Raw genomic sequence first — 14,696 nt, 5'->3', positions numbered from 1 at the left:
ATTATCTGCCTTCTTCTCTGGGCTGATGCCACCATGAGATGGCTCTTCCCACTCGACAAGCTCTTCCCAAGTTGATGCAAAATCTGTGACCCTATGATTGTCCCTCTTCGGGCTCTACTGCCAACTTGATCTGTTTTCATCCTCTCAGCATTCCTCCTTCCCACCTCAGAGTGGCAAGGCTGCCAGCCAAAAGGTTTATTTTCCAATCTGCTGTGGCCACTCCTGCCCTCTGGTGGCATGCATGTGGCAGTGCCACTGCTTTTTAACTTGGCAGCCATTAAACAAAATACTCATCACTTTAACACAAGAACTGTTATATTATGATACTAGAATTCTTGTGACCAAGATGGGGTATAAGTGACTGATGGGCAGGTAGCATATACAATGTGCATACCCTGGACAAATGGGTGGTCATTGTCTTGTATGTGGTGGGTCAGTATGAAGAGTAAAAGGTTGTCAAAGGACACTGATTCCTTGCCCTAGGGATTTCCTCTGCCGCTCCCAGGAATTCCCACCCAGGAAATCCCACTTTCTTGAGATTTGAGTTCCCAAAATACCACAGAAGGTCCGGATGTCCTCTGTGGAATGTTCCAACGCCCTAGGTGTGCCTGGGGGTGTACTGATAAAAAATGTATGATTCTTCCCCTTATGAATTTCCTCATTCCCCCTGTCCTCCCCCTCCTTTGTGATTTTTGCCTTTATAAGCCTGTTACAAGTTCAGGCCGGGGTCGAACTCCTCTACCCCTGCGTGGTGTATGAGTCTCGACCCCAGCATGCTGGCCTGAGATCTCACTCTTTCACTTTCAATAAACTTCCTCATGCGATTGTAGCAAGTCTGGTCTCGGTGCCTTACTGGGTGCGCGCCTCTCCTGAGATTTGAGTGAGGGTCTCCCTTCGGAGGTCTTTTATTTGGGGGCTCGTCCTGGATTTGCGCGACCACCTAGGGGCCCTAGACCTACTTGGAGGTAAGGATTTTCTTTCCTTTCTTTCCTTGTTGTCCTGTTGTGACTCTTTGTTTGTGGATTGTCCAGATTGTGATTCTGTGTTTGTGGATTGTCCAGATTGTGATTCTGTGTTTGTGATTTGTTCAGAGGTCTGGTGCGATCGCAGCAAACGCTCTAACCAAGTCTGCTCTTCCAAGGGAGGAGTGGAGTGGACAGGGATAGACGTGTCCAGGGTCCACCGTTTGCTCACCCTGGGAGACATCCCAGGAGGACAGGGGGAGGACCAGGGATGCCTGGTGGACCCCCACGGGAAAAGTCGGGAGATCAGTTTTTCTCCTTGACGATCTGTGTCAGAGGGCCAATTCTGGGCCATCTGGCTCTTTTCGGGATTTCGGGTCGACTCGAGGTCGGCGACTGACTTTGTCTCTCTGTTTTGTAGTATCTGTGAGTGTTTTGTGTGTGTGTGTCAGAACTAGAAATGGGCCAGACTGTGACGACCCCACTAACACTGACTTTGAACCATTGGACAGACGTTAGGACAAGGGCCCATAATCTTTCTGTTGAAGTTAGGAAAGGACCGTAGCAAACTTTCTGCTCCTCCGAATGGCCAAGTTTTTGCGTAGGATGGCCTTCGGAGGGAACTTTTAATCTATCTCTTATCTCCGCTGTTAAGCGAATTGTTTTTCAGGCTTCAGGGGGACACCCTGATCAGGTCCCATACATCATCGTGTGGGAGGACCTCGTCCAAAACCTGACATTCTGGGTGAGACCCTGGACAGCGGGGGCAGAAATGGCAACGGTGGCCGTGGCCTCGAACAAGCTGGCACCTGCTCCATCGGCCCCCACGCAGATCTATCCTGAAATTGATAATGGTTTTTTTCTCCTCGACAACCCTCCACCCCCATACCCTCAACTGGCTTCTCATGCAAGTCCCCCACAGGCGCCGACTCCCACTGACTACCAGAGGACCTCTGAAACAGGACCAGCGGCCGGGACCCAAAGCCCCCGGGTTCGAAGCCCAGGGGGAAATGGCGCGGGGCTTGGCTCTGCTATTGCCCTATCATTACGGGCTTATGGACCCACCCCAGCTCCGGGAGAACTAGTCCCGCTACAGTATTGGCCGTTTTCATCAGCCGATATGTATAACTGGAAAACTAACCACCCCTCTTTTTCAGAGAACCCCTCGGGCCTGACAGGACTCCTTGAGTCCCTGATGTTTTCTCATCAGCCCACTTAGGACAACTGCCAGCAGCTTTTGCAGGTCCTCTTTACTATGGAAGAGAGGGAGAGGATCCTTCTGGAAGCTAGAAAAAATGTTCCAGGACCAGATGGGACCCCCACCAATATCCCTAATCTTATAGATGCAGCTTTTCCCTTGATCCGCCCTGTGTAGGATTACAACTCTGCAGAAGGTAAGGAGCGTCTCAAGGTCTTACGCCGGGCTCTAGTGGCAGGTCTCAAGGGAGCCGCAAGGCGACCCACAAATTTGGCTAAGGTAAGAGAGGTTCTTCAGGGACCTGTTGAACCGCCGTCTGTGTTTCTTGAATGTTTAATGGAAGCTTACAGGGGTTATACTTTGACCCAACTTCTGAGGGTCAGCAGGCAGAGGTGGCTATGGCCTTCATACAGCAGTCAGCATCAGATATTAAGAGAAAGTTACAGTGGCTAGAGGGGTTCCAAAACCCTTGCAGGATTTGGTGAAGGAATCAGAGAAAGTGTTTCATAAGGAGGAGACTGAGGAAGAGGAGCGAGAAAGAGAGAAGCAGAAGGCAGAGGAAAGAGAGGACCAGAGGGTAGTAGACAAAAAAGGAATTTTTAGGATTTTGGCCACAGTAGTGAAGGGCCAGGGAGTTAGGAATCAAGTCTGGCACTAGGAGGGAGCCTCTTGACAAAGGTCAATGTGCTTACTATAAAGAAGAAGGCCACTGAGACAAAAAAATTGCCCCAACAAGAAAAAAAGGGGACACCAGCAACAGAAGGCCCGGACATGTGGCTCCAAAGTTTTAAATATTTATGGACTACCCGAAGATCTGTGGATCTCGGAGTGGGTTGGGTATCCCATTTATTCATTGTAATGCCAGACTGTCCCTGCACCCTGTTGGGGAGAGACCTCCTGACCAAGATGGGGCACAGATTCACTTCCACTCTGATGGACCACAGGTTAGAGGTCCAGAAGGGGAGCCTGTGCAGGTTCTAACCATCCAGTTGGAGGACAAGTACCAATTCTAAACAGCCTGCCTCAGATCAAAAGGACTGGTGGCTGCAGGCATATCCACAGGCCTAGGCGGAGACTGCAGGAATGAGGGAGGCTAAGAACCAGCCCCTGCCCATATGGAGCTGAAAGTCCAGGCTAGTGGTGCGTTAGTACCCCATATAAAAGGAGGCATGAGACGGGATCAAGACACTCATCATTCGGTTACTCCAACAACTTCGTATGTGTCCATCATCCTGAGGTGTGCCTCTCCTACTGGTGCGGAAACATGGAACCAACGACTGCTGGACAGTTCAAGATCTCTGGGAGGTAAACAAATTGGTGGCAGAACTCCACCTCACAGTACTTAACCCCTATAACCTGTTGAGCTCATTGCCCTATCCAGGACCTGGTGTACAGCACTGGACTTGAAGAAAATGCATCAATGGACTCATCTAGAGGTAGACAAACTTGTAAAGACTGTCTTGAGGTCAAATTCTTTTGTGCCAGATTTGACTAGATAACTGTGTGCCATGTTAGAAAGCAAATGTATGTAGAAGGCCGGGAGGAGAGAAGATAGACCTGAGGTTTACTGAGAAGTGGATTTTACAGAACTGAGCCAAGAAGATATAGATGTAAGTATCTATTAGTCTTTATAGATACCTTTTCTGGGCGGGTAAAAGCCTCCCCACAAAGAGAGAAATGGCAGCAGCGGTCATAGCTAAGAAGATTCCTGAAGAGATCTTCCCTAGGTTTGGTACCCCTAAGGTAATTGGATCAGACAATGGGCCATCTGTGTTGCCCAGGTAAGTTAAATATTAGCTTGTTTATTGTGGACTAATTGGAAATTGCATTGTGCTTACAGACCCCAGAGCTCAGGACAGGTAGAAAGAATGAATAGAACTCTAAAAGAGACCCTTACTAAATTAGCTATTGAGACCGGCGGTAAAGACTGGGTGACCCTCCTCGCCTTTGAGCTTCTTAGAGTCCGAAACTCGCCGGGGCGTTTCGGCCTTACCCCTTATGAAATCCTACATGGGGGACCGCCCCCCTTAATGGAGTCGTGCGGGATATTGGATCCTGGCACTAACTCCCCCTCCTCCTCTGCTCTATTTGCCCACTTAAAGGCCTTAGAAGTTATTAAAACACAGATCTGGAGTCGAATCAAAGAAGCCTACACTCCAGGAACCACCGCGGTGCCCCACAGGTTCTAGGTCGGAGACTCAGTCCTGGTCAGACGACATCGCGCTGGCATGCTTGAGCCCCGGTGGATGGGACACTACCTCGTGCTGTTGACTACACCCTCGGCAGTCAAGGTCAACGGGATTGCTGTTTGGGTACGGTGGCAGCTGGTGACAATTCTCTTAAGCTGCACCTTCGTCATAGCCCCAACCTTGGGTAATAACCCCCATGCCCCTCAAAAATTAACCTGGGAAGTGCTTAATGAAGTGGGCGACGTCGTGTGGTCAACAACCGCAGTGCACCTTCCTTGGACTTGGTGGCCTGATCTTGCACCCAATGTCTGTAAGTTAGCAGCCGGCTCTATGGCCTGGGATCTTTCCAGTTATACCAATTTAGAAAAGCCACCCCCAGAAGAACAGTGTGTCCCTCATGGCATAGGGATCACATTGGGGTGTTCAGGACAGTTTTACTGAGCCAACCTTCAGGCAGCAGACTTCTATGTCTGCCCCGGGCAGGGACACACCAGGGAAATGAAGAGAGGGGCCTCAGACTATTTTTGTAGTAAATGAGGATGTGAGACCACGGGAGAAGCCTACTGGAACCCTTCCTCCGCTTGGGATCTAATAGGGTCGTAGGCCAGGGGAGCCAGAGAAAGGGGAAAGAGATCCATCCAAATACCTGGCTTATAGGACTGGGTGTGCCTCTGAAAGCTCCGGTAGCCCTCAGGGACCGTGCAAAGACAGTTATTGTAACCCTCTAAATATCAGCTTCACCCCATAGGGAAAACAAGATCGTCAGTGGGTAAGAGGAAACCGTTGGGGATGGAGAGTCTATACTGGCAGAGGGGACCCTAGATTCATTTTTGTTATTAAGATAAAGATAGAGAGTCCGCCCACACGACCCGTAGGCCCCAATTCGGTGCTTGATAACCCTGCACCCAGGCCTGAGAGACCTCCTTGTCTCACTCTGTCACCAAAGGAGGACTCGTATCCCCTTTTGACCACACCCTCCTATCTCCCTATGAGAACTGAGGACCGCCTGTTCAATCTGCTTGATAGTGCATTTGTTGTTTTAAACTGCCACTACTTTGACCTTAGCTGTCTTGTTAGGACTTGGAGTGGCAGCAGGAATTGGAACAGGGGCAGCTGCCCTCATCCAACAACCTTACTACTATAATGAACTCAGAGCAGCTATGGACACGGACCTGGGAGCATTAGAACAGTCCATAACCAAACTAGAAGAGTCATTGACTTCATTATCAGAGGTAGTGCTACAGAACAGGAGGGGATTAGATCTGCTTTTTCTAAAGGAAGGAGGGCTCTGTGCTGCCCTAAAAGAAGAATGTTGCTTTTACATAGATCATTCTGGTGTCATAAGAGATTCTATGGCAAAGCTTAGAGAAAGACTAGAAAACAGAAAAAAAAAAAAGAGAAACATACCAAGGATGGTATGAAAATTGGTTTAACCCGTAACCCTGGTTCTCTAAGCTAGTCTCTGCTTTGGTCAGGCCTTTACTCATTTTAATGCTAATCCTAAACTTTGGACCATGCATCCTCAATAGACTGGTGACTTTTATAAAAGAAAGGGTGAGTGCTGGACAGGTAATGGTACTAAGACAACAATACCAGATATTACAAGAAGCTGAGGGATCGCTCTAAGATTAGAGCTTTTTTACAAAAAGAAAAACGGGGGAATGAAGAGTAAAAGGTTGTCAAAAGACACTGATTCCTTGCCCTAGGGATTTCCTCTGCCGCTCCCAGGAAATCCCACCCAGGAAATCCCACTTTCTTGAGATTTGATTTCCCAAAATACCACAGAAGGTCCGGATGACCTCTGTGGAATGTTCCAACACCCTAGGTGTGCCTGGGGGTGTACTGATAAAAAATGTATGATTCTTCCCCTTATGAATTTCCTCATTCTCCCTGTCCTCCCCCTCCTTTGTGATTTTTGCCTTTATAAGCCTGTTACAAGTTCAGGCCGGGGTCGAACTCCTCTACCCCTGCGTGGTGTATGAGTCTCGACCCCAGCATGCTGGCCTGAGATCTCACTCTTTCACTTTCAATAAACTTCCTCATGCGATTGCAGCAAGTCTGGTCTCGGTGCCTCACTGGGTGCACACCTCTCCAGAGATTTGAGTGAGGGTCTCCCTTCGGAGGTCTTTTAAGTACAGTGTGAGATTTTACCACACCATGTAAAGCACTGAAAAAGTTAAAGCACATGAATATCTGTCTTAATTAGGGTTTTACTGCTGTGAACAGACACCATGCCCAAGGCAAGTCTTATAAGGATGACATCTGATTGGGGCTGGCTAACAGGTTCAAAGGTTCAGTCCTTCATCATCAAGGCAGAAAGAAGCATGGCAACATCCAAGCAGACATGGTTTAGGAGGATCTAAGAGTTCTACATCTTCATCTGAAGTCTACTAGAAGACTGACTTCCAGGCAGCTAGGATGAAGGTCTTATAGACCATAACGACAGTCAAACACCTAGTCCAACAGGGCCGCACCTTATAATAATGTCACTCCCTGGGCCAAGTATATGCAAACCATCACAGATTCTTTCTGGAACTTTGAAAGAAGAAGACTTTGGATTATGGTGAATAGTGTATGTCTAAGCACACAAAACAAAGCAAAACAAAATCAAACAAATAAAAACCTGAAACCCTGGGTAAGGGATACCTGGGTAAGGTAACAGTCATATAAAGTCTTTAGAGTTCGTGTCTCAGATAAAACCAGAAAGACTTGATCATGACTCTCTTTCCTATAGACCTTCTGTAGAGTACTGCCACTGTTGTATTACAGTCAAACTCACGTTCAATATGCCTGTTTTTTAACTGGTATCTAATCACTCTTCCTCTCATCTTTCTCTTCAGAAAGGTATTTTTCCACAGCAGAACGGACCTTTTCTCTCCCCTTCAGATGTGCCAACATCTTTCCTATCATTTACATAAATACTTTCCATTCCTCATGCTTCATCTTAAAGACCCATGGCCTACAGTTAAGTACTCAAGAGATGGCTCAGAGGCTAAGAGAACCGACTTCTCTTCTAGAGGACCTGGATTCAGTTCCCATCACCCACATGCTGGCACCCAATCATCTAGAACTATAGTTGCTGAGATCTAATACCTTCTTCTGGCCTCTGTAGATACCAGGCCAGCCTGTAATGCTCATGTGTTCAAGCACAAAACACTCACATGCATAAAATGCAAATAGACAAGTGTTGGTACAGTACAGCAGCAATGGAGAAATGGATACATAGATCCAGAACAGAGCAGTGAGCTCAGGGATAAAGCTGAGCACATACAGGAAAATCACTGTGGAGATGGCTGACTATAGGCATAAAAATGACACTGGAGCCTTGTCTTACACAATATAAAAAACTGGATAAATCAGTATAAGACTGAAAATGAAAACAAGTAGAAAGACAGAAAGAGAAGGTAATCCATTTTGCATCGGTGATGAGATCTGGAATATGTCTCCCAAATCCAGGCGACATATAAGTCAAATCAAACAAAGTTTACACCAGATTGAAAGAAGCAGTAGCATGAGAGACAGCTTATGGGTTGTTAGAATAATTTACAAATATCTGTCTGATAAAAGGCTATCATCCACAAACATAAGAGAACTTAATTCAACAGAAAACAAATATATATCCTAAAAATATATAAAGTGCCTGAATAGATATTTCTCAAAATAATGCATACCAAAGATATATGAAGATAATGGTCATCACAAAGAGACACAAATGGATGCAATAAAACGCCTCACACAGGATGGAATAATGAATATAAGCAAAATGAAAACATGGCCCAGTGGGTAAAGGTGCTTGCTACTTAGTTTGATGACTTGAGTTTGATCCCTGGGAACCACACAGCAGAAGGAGAGAATTGATTTCTGCAAGCTGTTCTCTGCCCTCAACAAGCACATTATGAAGTGCACAGAGGTAAATGTAATTTAAAATGAGAAATGTAGAGCCATCAAGTGCATGGAGAATAGAGTCAATGGGAGTATAAATAAAATATATAAATATAAATTAATATAGTTGTTACACAGAACAGTATGGAATTCTTTGGAAAAAGGGAAATGGAATTACCATTTGGTCCAGCAGTCTCACTTCTGTGCACACATCCAAAGAAATTGAAATCATCATGACAATGAGCTAGAGAGAGTGGCTCTCCCATGATCATTTCGGCATGATTCACAATACCCAAGGTGTTAAATCAATCTGCCTTCATTGTCAGATCCTGTGGGACTGGTGATGATGAAATTGTATTAGACAATTGAAAAGACGAAAATCCTGTTCCTTGTAATATGTATAAAACTGGAGAATGCTATGTTAGGGCAGATAAGCAGGGTACAGAAGGACACATGACCTCAGTTTGGGCATCTAAGAGTAGAAAGCACGGAAGTGTAACATCCAATTCTGGCTACTAGAAGTACAGAGAAGGTGTGGAGCGAAAGCCGGTGACAGTGATTAAAGTTGCAACTGAGAAGAATGAGCTTCAGTCGTCCACTGTAAGGACCTCAGGTGTTAAATATTAAACAATAACATATCTCCTATTATCAAATTGCCGAAGAGGATCTTAAATGTTTGTACCATGTAGAAAATGCTAACTACAGAGCACAGTTTTATTTACATAATTGAATCATCCCACAGTGTAATCATATGTTTAAAAATCTCACATCACCTTCCAGGTAAAAATCCAGTTATGGAAAAGGTCACATCCTCAGAAAGAACTTTCCAGATGTCCTATTTAAAGACACAATGCTCTCAGAAAAGCCACCTAGCCTTCTTTACCAGCACATACCTCAAGTCATAGCTACCGGTTCATCTGTTACCAACTCTCACTTGCCAGACCTAAGTCTTACTGGGGCCCATAGTAGTAGGGATTGCATGAACACCCCTGATCATTGTTGGGGATGACCAGAAGTTTATTAGGAGGCATGCCTCTAGAAACACAAGTTCAAGGTCACCCTGAGCTACTTAGTAAAACTCTGTCTCAAAATAAAAAGTAAAAAGGGCTTTCAAACAGACAGAAACATTTTTAGGAGGTAAGTCTAGTGATAATAGTTGAATTCTTACCAGTGTGATGTTGACCAGAGTTCCCAAAAATGGGGATTGTTATATAAGCTGCATAATCTCTTCAGCTCAAATATCTCACGAACTTTTTCATCCAGAAATTGTACAAGAAGAGCACTTCAATTTCAGTAGTGACCAGTAGCTTGTTGGGATTAGGCCCCTTCGCAGATGCTGATCATGAACGTTAGACAAACATTTAAATCCAAATAAATGATGTTGCTAGAAAGAAACACAAATCAGAGGAGAACCAACCATGAGGGAGGGGAGTCACTTCAAATCTACCCTGGTGAAACAGAAAACAAGAGACTCCAGCACTAATGCAGAGGGCTTTGGTTGTAATGATCTAATTTGTAACCAGTCAGCTTATAAACTGGGGGGAGGGACATCAAGAGATGTTTCAGTTTCTCTCAAGAGGATCAGCCAAGGCTTTGCTCAGACCAGTTCCTCTTTTTCCTTCTTGCTGACAGTTGTTGATCAGGGTGGCGCTTGTCATAAGTCACTATGGAGAAAAACAGCACAGTGAAGAACCAAACAACAGAAAGTAATTTTAAGCATCTGAATTCTTGTCAAGTGTAATACACCATCATCAAATTGGATCATATTAAACCATGAAGTTGGCCTCAGGGCTACACAGTTGGCTTTGGCAATGAAGTTCTTGCTGTATGAACATGAAGACTTGAGTTGGTGTCTCTGGCACCCAGGTAAAATCCCAGGCACAGCAGTGTGCACTAGTATATCAGAAAGGTGTGGGTTGACCAGAAAACAGTATGGGAGAATTTTCAGAGGTGATAAGAACAACAAAACCCTACCTCACCTTGTCATTGAGCAAAATCAAAGAATTGTAAAGATTTTCTTAATTTTACTCTAGGTAAATTTACAAGGATAAAATATAAACATAGAGTGGAACATATACTTCAGTTCCATGACTTAAGTAGTCATTGTTCTGGATCTCAAAAAGATAATAAGGTTTTAAAAATTATTCTTGGGTTGATAAGATAGCAAAGGCTCAGCCACTAAAGGCATCTGACACCATGCCTGGAAATGTGAGTTCAGTCTCCAGCCCCACAGAGTGGAACTAGGGAATTAGTACATGTGTAGGTGTGTGTGTGTGTGTGTGTGTGTGTGTGTGTGTATCTGAGTGTGTGTGTGTGTGAGTGTGTGTTTATTAGTGTGTGTGTGTGTGTCAGAGAGAATGTGTGTGTGAGTGTGTGTGTGAGTGTGTGTGAGTGTGTGTGTGTGTGAGTGTGTGTGTATTATGATAACTGGAACACACTCTATCAATAAATAAATGCAATTTAAAAAGCACAAAATGTTTATTTTGCTTAGAAATAAATTGTGTGTATGTGTTTTATTTATCATAACGAAATGACACAGCCTGTTTCGCTTAAACAGCAGGAATTTATTTTGACTCAGTCTAGAAGCTGGCAGCAGAGCATTGCATGTGGGTTTGGCTAAGCCCACCTCCTAGCTTGCAGAAGGTCACCTTTTGCTTGTGTCCTTACGAGGTACAGAGAATGTCTGTCCTAAGAAGAGCTGTACTCCATCCCAGGGTTCCATCAATACCCACCCATCTCCAGCTACCTCCCATAGGCCTTGTCTCTAAATTTCTTCTCACTGAGGTCACATTACACCTGAACATAAGAGGGGTGTCGGATTTCACAAACTTCAGCATTATACATTCAAGGAAATTTGGAAATTACAAATAAACAAATAAATAAGTGTTGCCAGAATGCATTCACTGCTGTGATTTACTTATAATTCCTTTTGTGTAACTTGTATATGGCTGTACTTATGTCATACATATCATTTTATATTATGATTATTTTTCTTTATTCAGTGCTAGGGATCCAGATCAGAGCTTTCTGCATAATAGGCCCCTCTATTGCTAAGCTTTCTGCCCCAGTCATTTAAATTCTAATTTAGATATTTATTTGTCCACCTAATTTGGAGAGCATCTCTAGTCTTCTGCTGAGTTACTCAAGCTGGCCTTGGGTACACTAGAGTCCATTAGACCTTCTGCATTCAGTGTAGCTGGGGTTGTCAGCATGTGCCAGCAAGCCCAGTCTTGATTTACCTAATATTACAGCATGAGGCTCCGCTACTCAACATGCTTCATCTGAACTCTGTTTGAATGGACAGCAACAATTCTCCGGGTGACTGCGTCATCCTCTGGCTGAATATTGAATTGTGTTAAATCTATTTAGACATGAAATATTTACCTGTTTCTTGGATTATTTTTTTAGTATAGAATTCCTGAAAATGGAAGTTGTATGCTGTTAAAGCATATTGCCAAATTACTCTCTAACAGTGCTCCAGTTTGCACAGCCACGAGCAATGGGCTGGAAGTGTGCTTTATGTATTTGCTTTTAAATGGGAGGTAGTTGGTTCCACTAATGTGCTTGCTGGCTTCTTTTCGACAGGTAAACAGAGTGCTGTGAAGCCTTCTTCTGACAGTGCAGAAGCCCTGGGATTCTCTGACCCCAACCCTCCAGCTCCCTTTAGCTGGTGACCTGCACTTCAAACCTCATCTGCTTGATTTTGTGTGGATGGAGTCTTCCCCTCCATCACAACCATGAACTTCCTCAGGAGGAGACTGTCTGACAGCAGCTTTGTGGCCAACCTGCCCAATGGCTACATGCCAGACCTGCAACGCCCAGAGAGCTCCAGTAGCTCCCCAGCATCCCAGGCCACAGAGAGGCGACACCCCCAGCCCCTCGCTGCCTCCTTCTCTTCTCCAGGATCCAGCCTGTTCAGCTCCTTCTCCAGTGCCATGAAACAGACCCCACAGGCTCCTTCGGGGCTGATGGAACCACCAACTCCTGTCACACCTGTGGTTCAGAGACCCAGGATCTTGTTGGTCATCGGTGATGCCCACACAGACTGGTAAGCAGCTTCAGGGATAGAATCTGGGTGGGGTTGTCTCCCCTCAGAGAGTAAAGAATAAGAAGCAAATATTTAAAAGGGCTTATGTATTTTCTGAGGCTAGCTGGGAGCAGGAGGAGTTCATCAAAGACAAGCTGTGTGTCTTGTTTTTTAGGGGCCTTATATTGGCATAGACATCTGCAAATTCCAAGTCTGATAGCTCTTGGAATAAACAGAGGTCCCAAGTCTGGAAAGTTCCATGTGTATATTATAAATGTCTTAAACTTTTTGATACAGGAAGCACTTGCTCTCTGTGAGTGTTCTGGAGACAGCAGGGAAATCATACAACCTTTCTGAACAAGCAAAGTTCTTCAGCATCAAATACACCCCACAGTGTTTCCCAAGTTACCTCCCCTCTCTCTTTGTGTGTGTGTGTGTGTGTGTGTGTGTACCCTTGGGTATCCCAAGATACACCAGTCATCGGAAACTGCCCATTCTTACCCTAACTCTTGAGAACAGATTACCCATAATTACCTCACACTTCTCCATTGAGCTTGACCTCTGATAGCCCATTGGGTGGGGTTGACTAGTTCTCTGGCCTCCTCCAGACAGTAAGTTCTGAAAGCAGAGGCCTACCCACTTGCAACAGTAGTCATTCAGCAAGTGACCAATCACAGGGGACCAGGTCAAGTACAAGCTGCTAGGCCAGAGCAGGTGAGATGCTCAAGTGTGTCTGCCTCTGGGGAATAAGTCTATACCCCAAGGTTGTGGTCCTGAGAGGTGACAAATACTATAAGCCTCAACAGAAATAACTGAGTTAAGGACATTGGATGCAAATATGGAGACACTGAAGCGCTATGACCAGAGAGGAGCTGAACCTGTGCAAAACAGAGTTGTTCTGTGTTGGGAGGCAGACTCGTGTGTAAGTATCTCCAGAACTCCAAAAACTGGCACATGTCAGCACCTACTTTATCCCTGGGAAAGTAGACAGGTTGGGGGCAGACAAGCCTTTGCTTTGAAGTCAAAGTTGCTCATTTATTCAAACTGCATTCCTAATGGTCCCAATGTTTGTTGGGATTTTGTAAACCCCACCCCTCATTTACCTGGCAGTAGCCAGGTATGCTCTGCCCCCATGACCTGACACTATAAAAGGGGCTACTTGTCCCCTCCTCTCCCCCTTGCTCTTGGCTCTCTATCCTCTCTTGCTCTCCCACCTTTACCCCTCCTCTTCCCCTTCCCTTCCCCCTCCTCTCTCCATGTGCTCTTAGCTGGCCTCTACTATTCTACTTCTCGACTCCTCTTCTGCCTCTCTCTCTGCCTCTACTACCCTATTAACTCTTCTATGACTTGAATAAACTCTATTCTGTGCTATACCCTCATGTGGCTGGTCCCTCAGGGGGAAGAGATTCCTAACATGGGCCATTCAGAGGCATCCCCTTTTCCCCCAGGCCTCGCCGCACCTCCATGGGCCATATGCCTTCCACTGTCTTCATCCTTTCCCTAACAATGTTAACATGTGTTCAGGTGATTTTGGTGGCAGGCCTTATCTTTCAGATGAGAAGTGACCTCTTTACTGTCCATTGCTTTATGCCTGGAACTCACTATGTAACTGAGACTGAATTCAAACTCATGGCTGAGCTTCCTACCCCTGCCTCCTGGGTGCTGGGATTACAGGTATGAGTCCCCACACACTAGAAATAATCTGATGTTAACATCCAGGGTGGCCTGGAAGTTGTCTCTGTCTGACCCAGTCCGAGTTGAATTCTCTTTTCTCGAAGGCTTTTGACTCACAGGCTTGCCTGTTGTGTCTGCTGGCGTGTTCTCCTCTTGCACCTTCTTCAGCCACATGCTTTTGATTTTGATCAGGTTTGTGGTGTTTGCATTTTCTGAGAGCGAACTGAGACCCCAGGCCACCTTTGCTGCAGGAGTTCATGGCTGAACACTTTGAGATGTATTGTTTCTCCCAAGGGAATGGCTGTCAAACTGCCTTCCAAATATTTATGTTTACACTCATGGGCTGTTGTCAGCCTGGCACAGTTTTTACCCCCTCTCCTCAGAGGATGTTGGTTAACAGAAAGATTAATGTCTGGTCCAAGAGCTGAGAATAAGTGATTGAGAAGCATAAATCAGGAAATGGGACATCTTATTATTCCTCATGTCAAGGCACACAGGTTTTAAGAGTGTCAGGGCAGAAAAGGTTGTCATGAAGTGATATGACATTGTCACTGTAACCATGAGAACATAGACCTGTCCACACTGTGTCAGAGAGAAGAGGTGTTGCCCACAAGATCCCACCCTTTCCTGAGGAGACTGGTTGCTGTGAGGGGGTGTGTCATTTTCTCCAAGGGTGTAGCCACTGAGGGACTAGTTGGGATGAAAATTAAGGGAAAAAATAAGGTCCCTGTCCCAGAGGTCTGGCCAGTACTCAGGTGGAATTG

At 45.4% G+C, this 14,696-nt stretch overlaps 1 protein-coding gene across 1 annotated transcript in view; it reads left to right on the top strand.

The window, feature by feature from the left end:
- Window positions 1-4,388: 4,388 nt before the first annotated feature.
- The window catches only part of LOC308435388 (putative sperm motility kinase W), a gene marked incomplete at both ends in the record, with an annotated part of 69,672 nt that continues 59,364 nt past the window's right edge, over window positions 4,389-14,696 (top strand). The window contains 2 exons of the mRNA XM_080942641.1: window positions 4,389-4,472; window positions 8,751-8,831. Coding sequence (XP_080798767.1) covers window positions 4,389-4,472; window positions 8,751-8,831 — 165 coding nt within the window. The remainder of the gene's footprint in view (window positions 4,473-8,750; window positions 8,832-14,696) is intronic.

Source organism: Micromys minutus (assembly GCF_963924665.1).
Source record: "Micromys minutus genome assembly, contig: SUPER_22_unloc_1, whole genome shotgun sequence".
NCBI classification, from domain to species: domain Eukaryota; kingdom Metazoa; phylum Chordata; class Mammalia; order Rodentia; family Muridae; genus Micromys; species Micromys minutus.
This window is presented reverse-complemented; position numbering and strand designations above follow the sequence as displayed.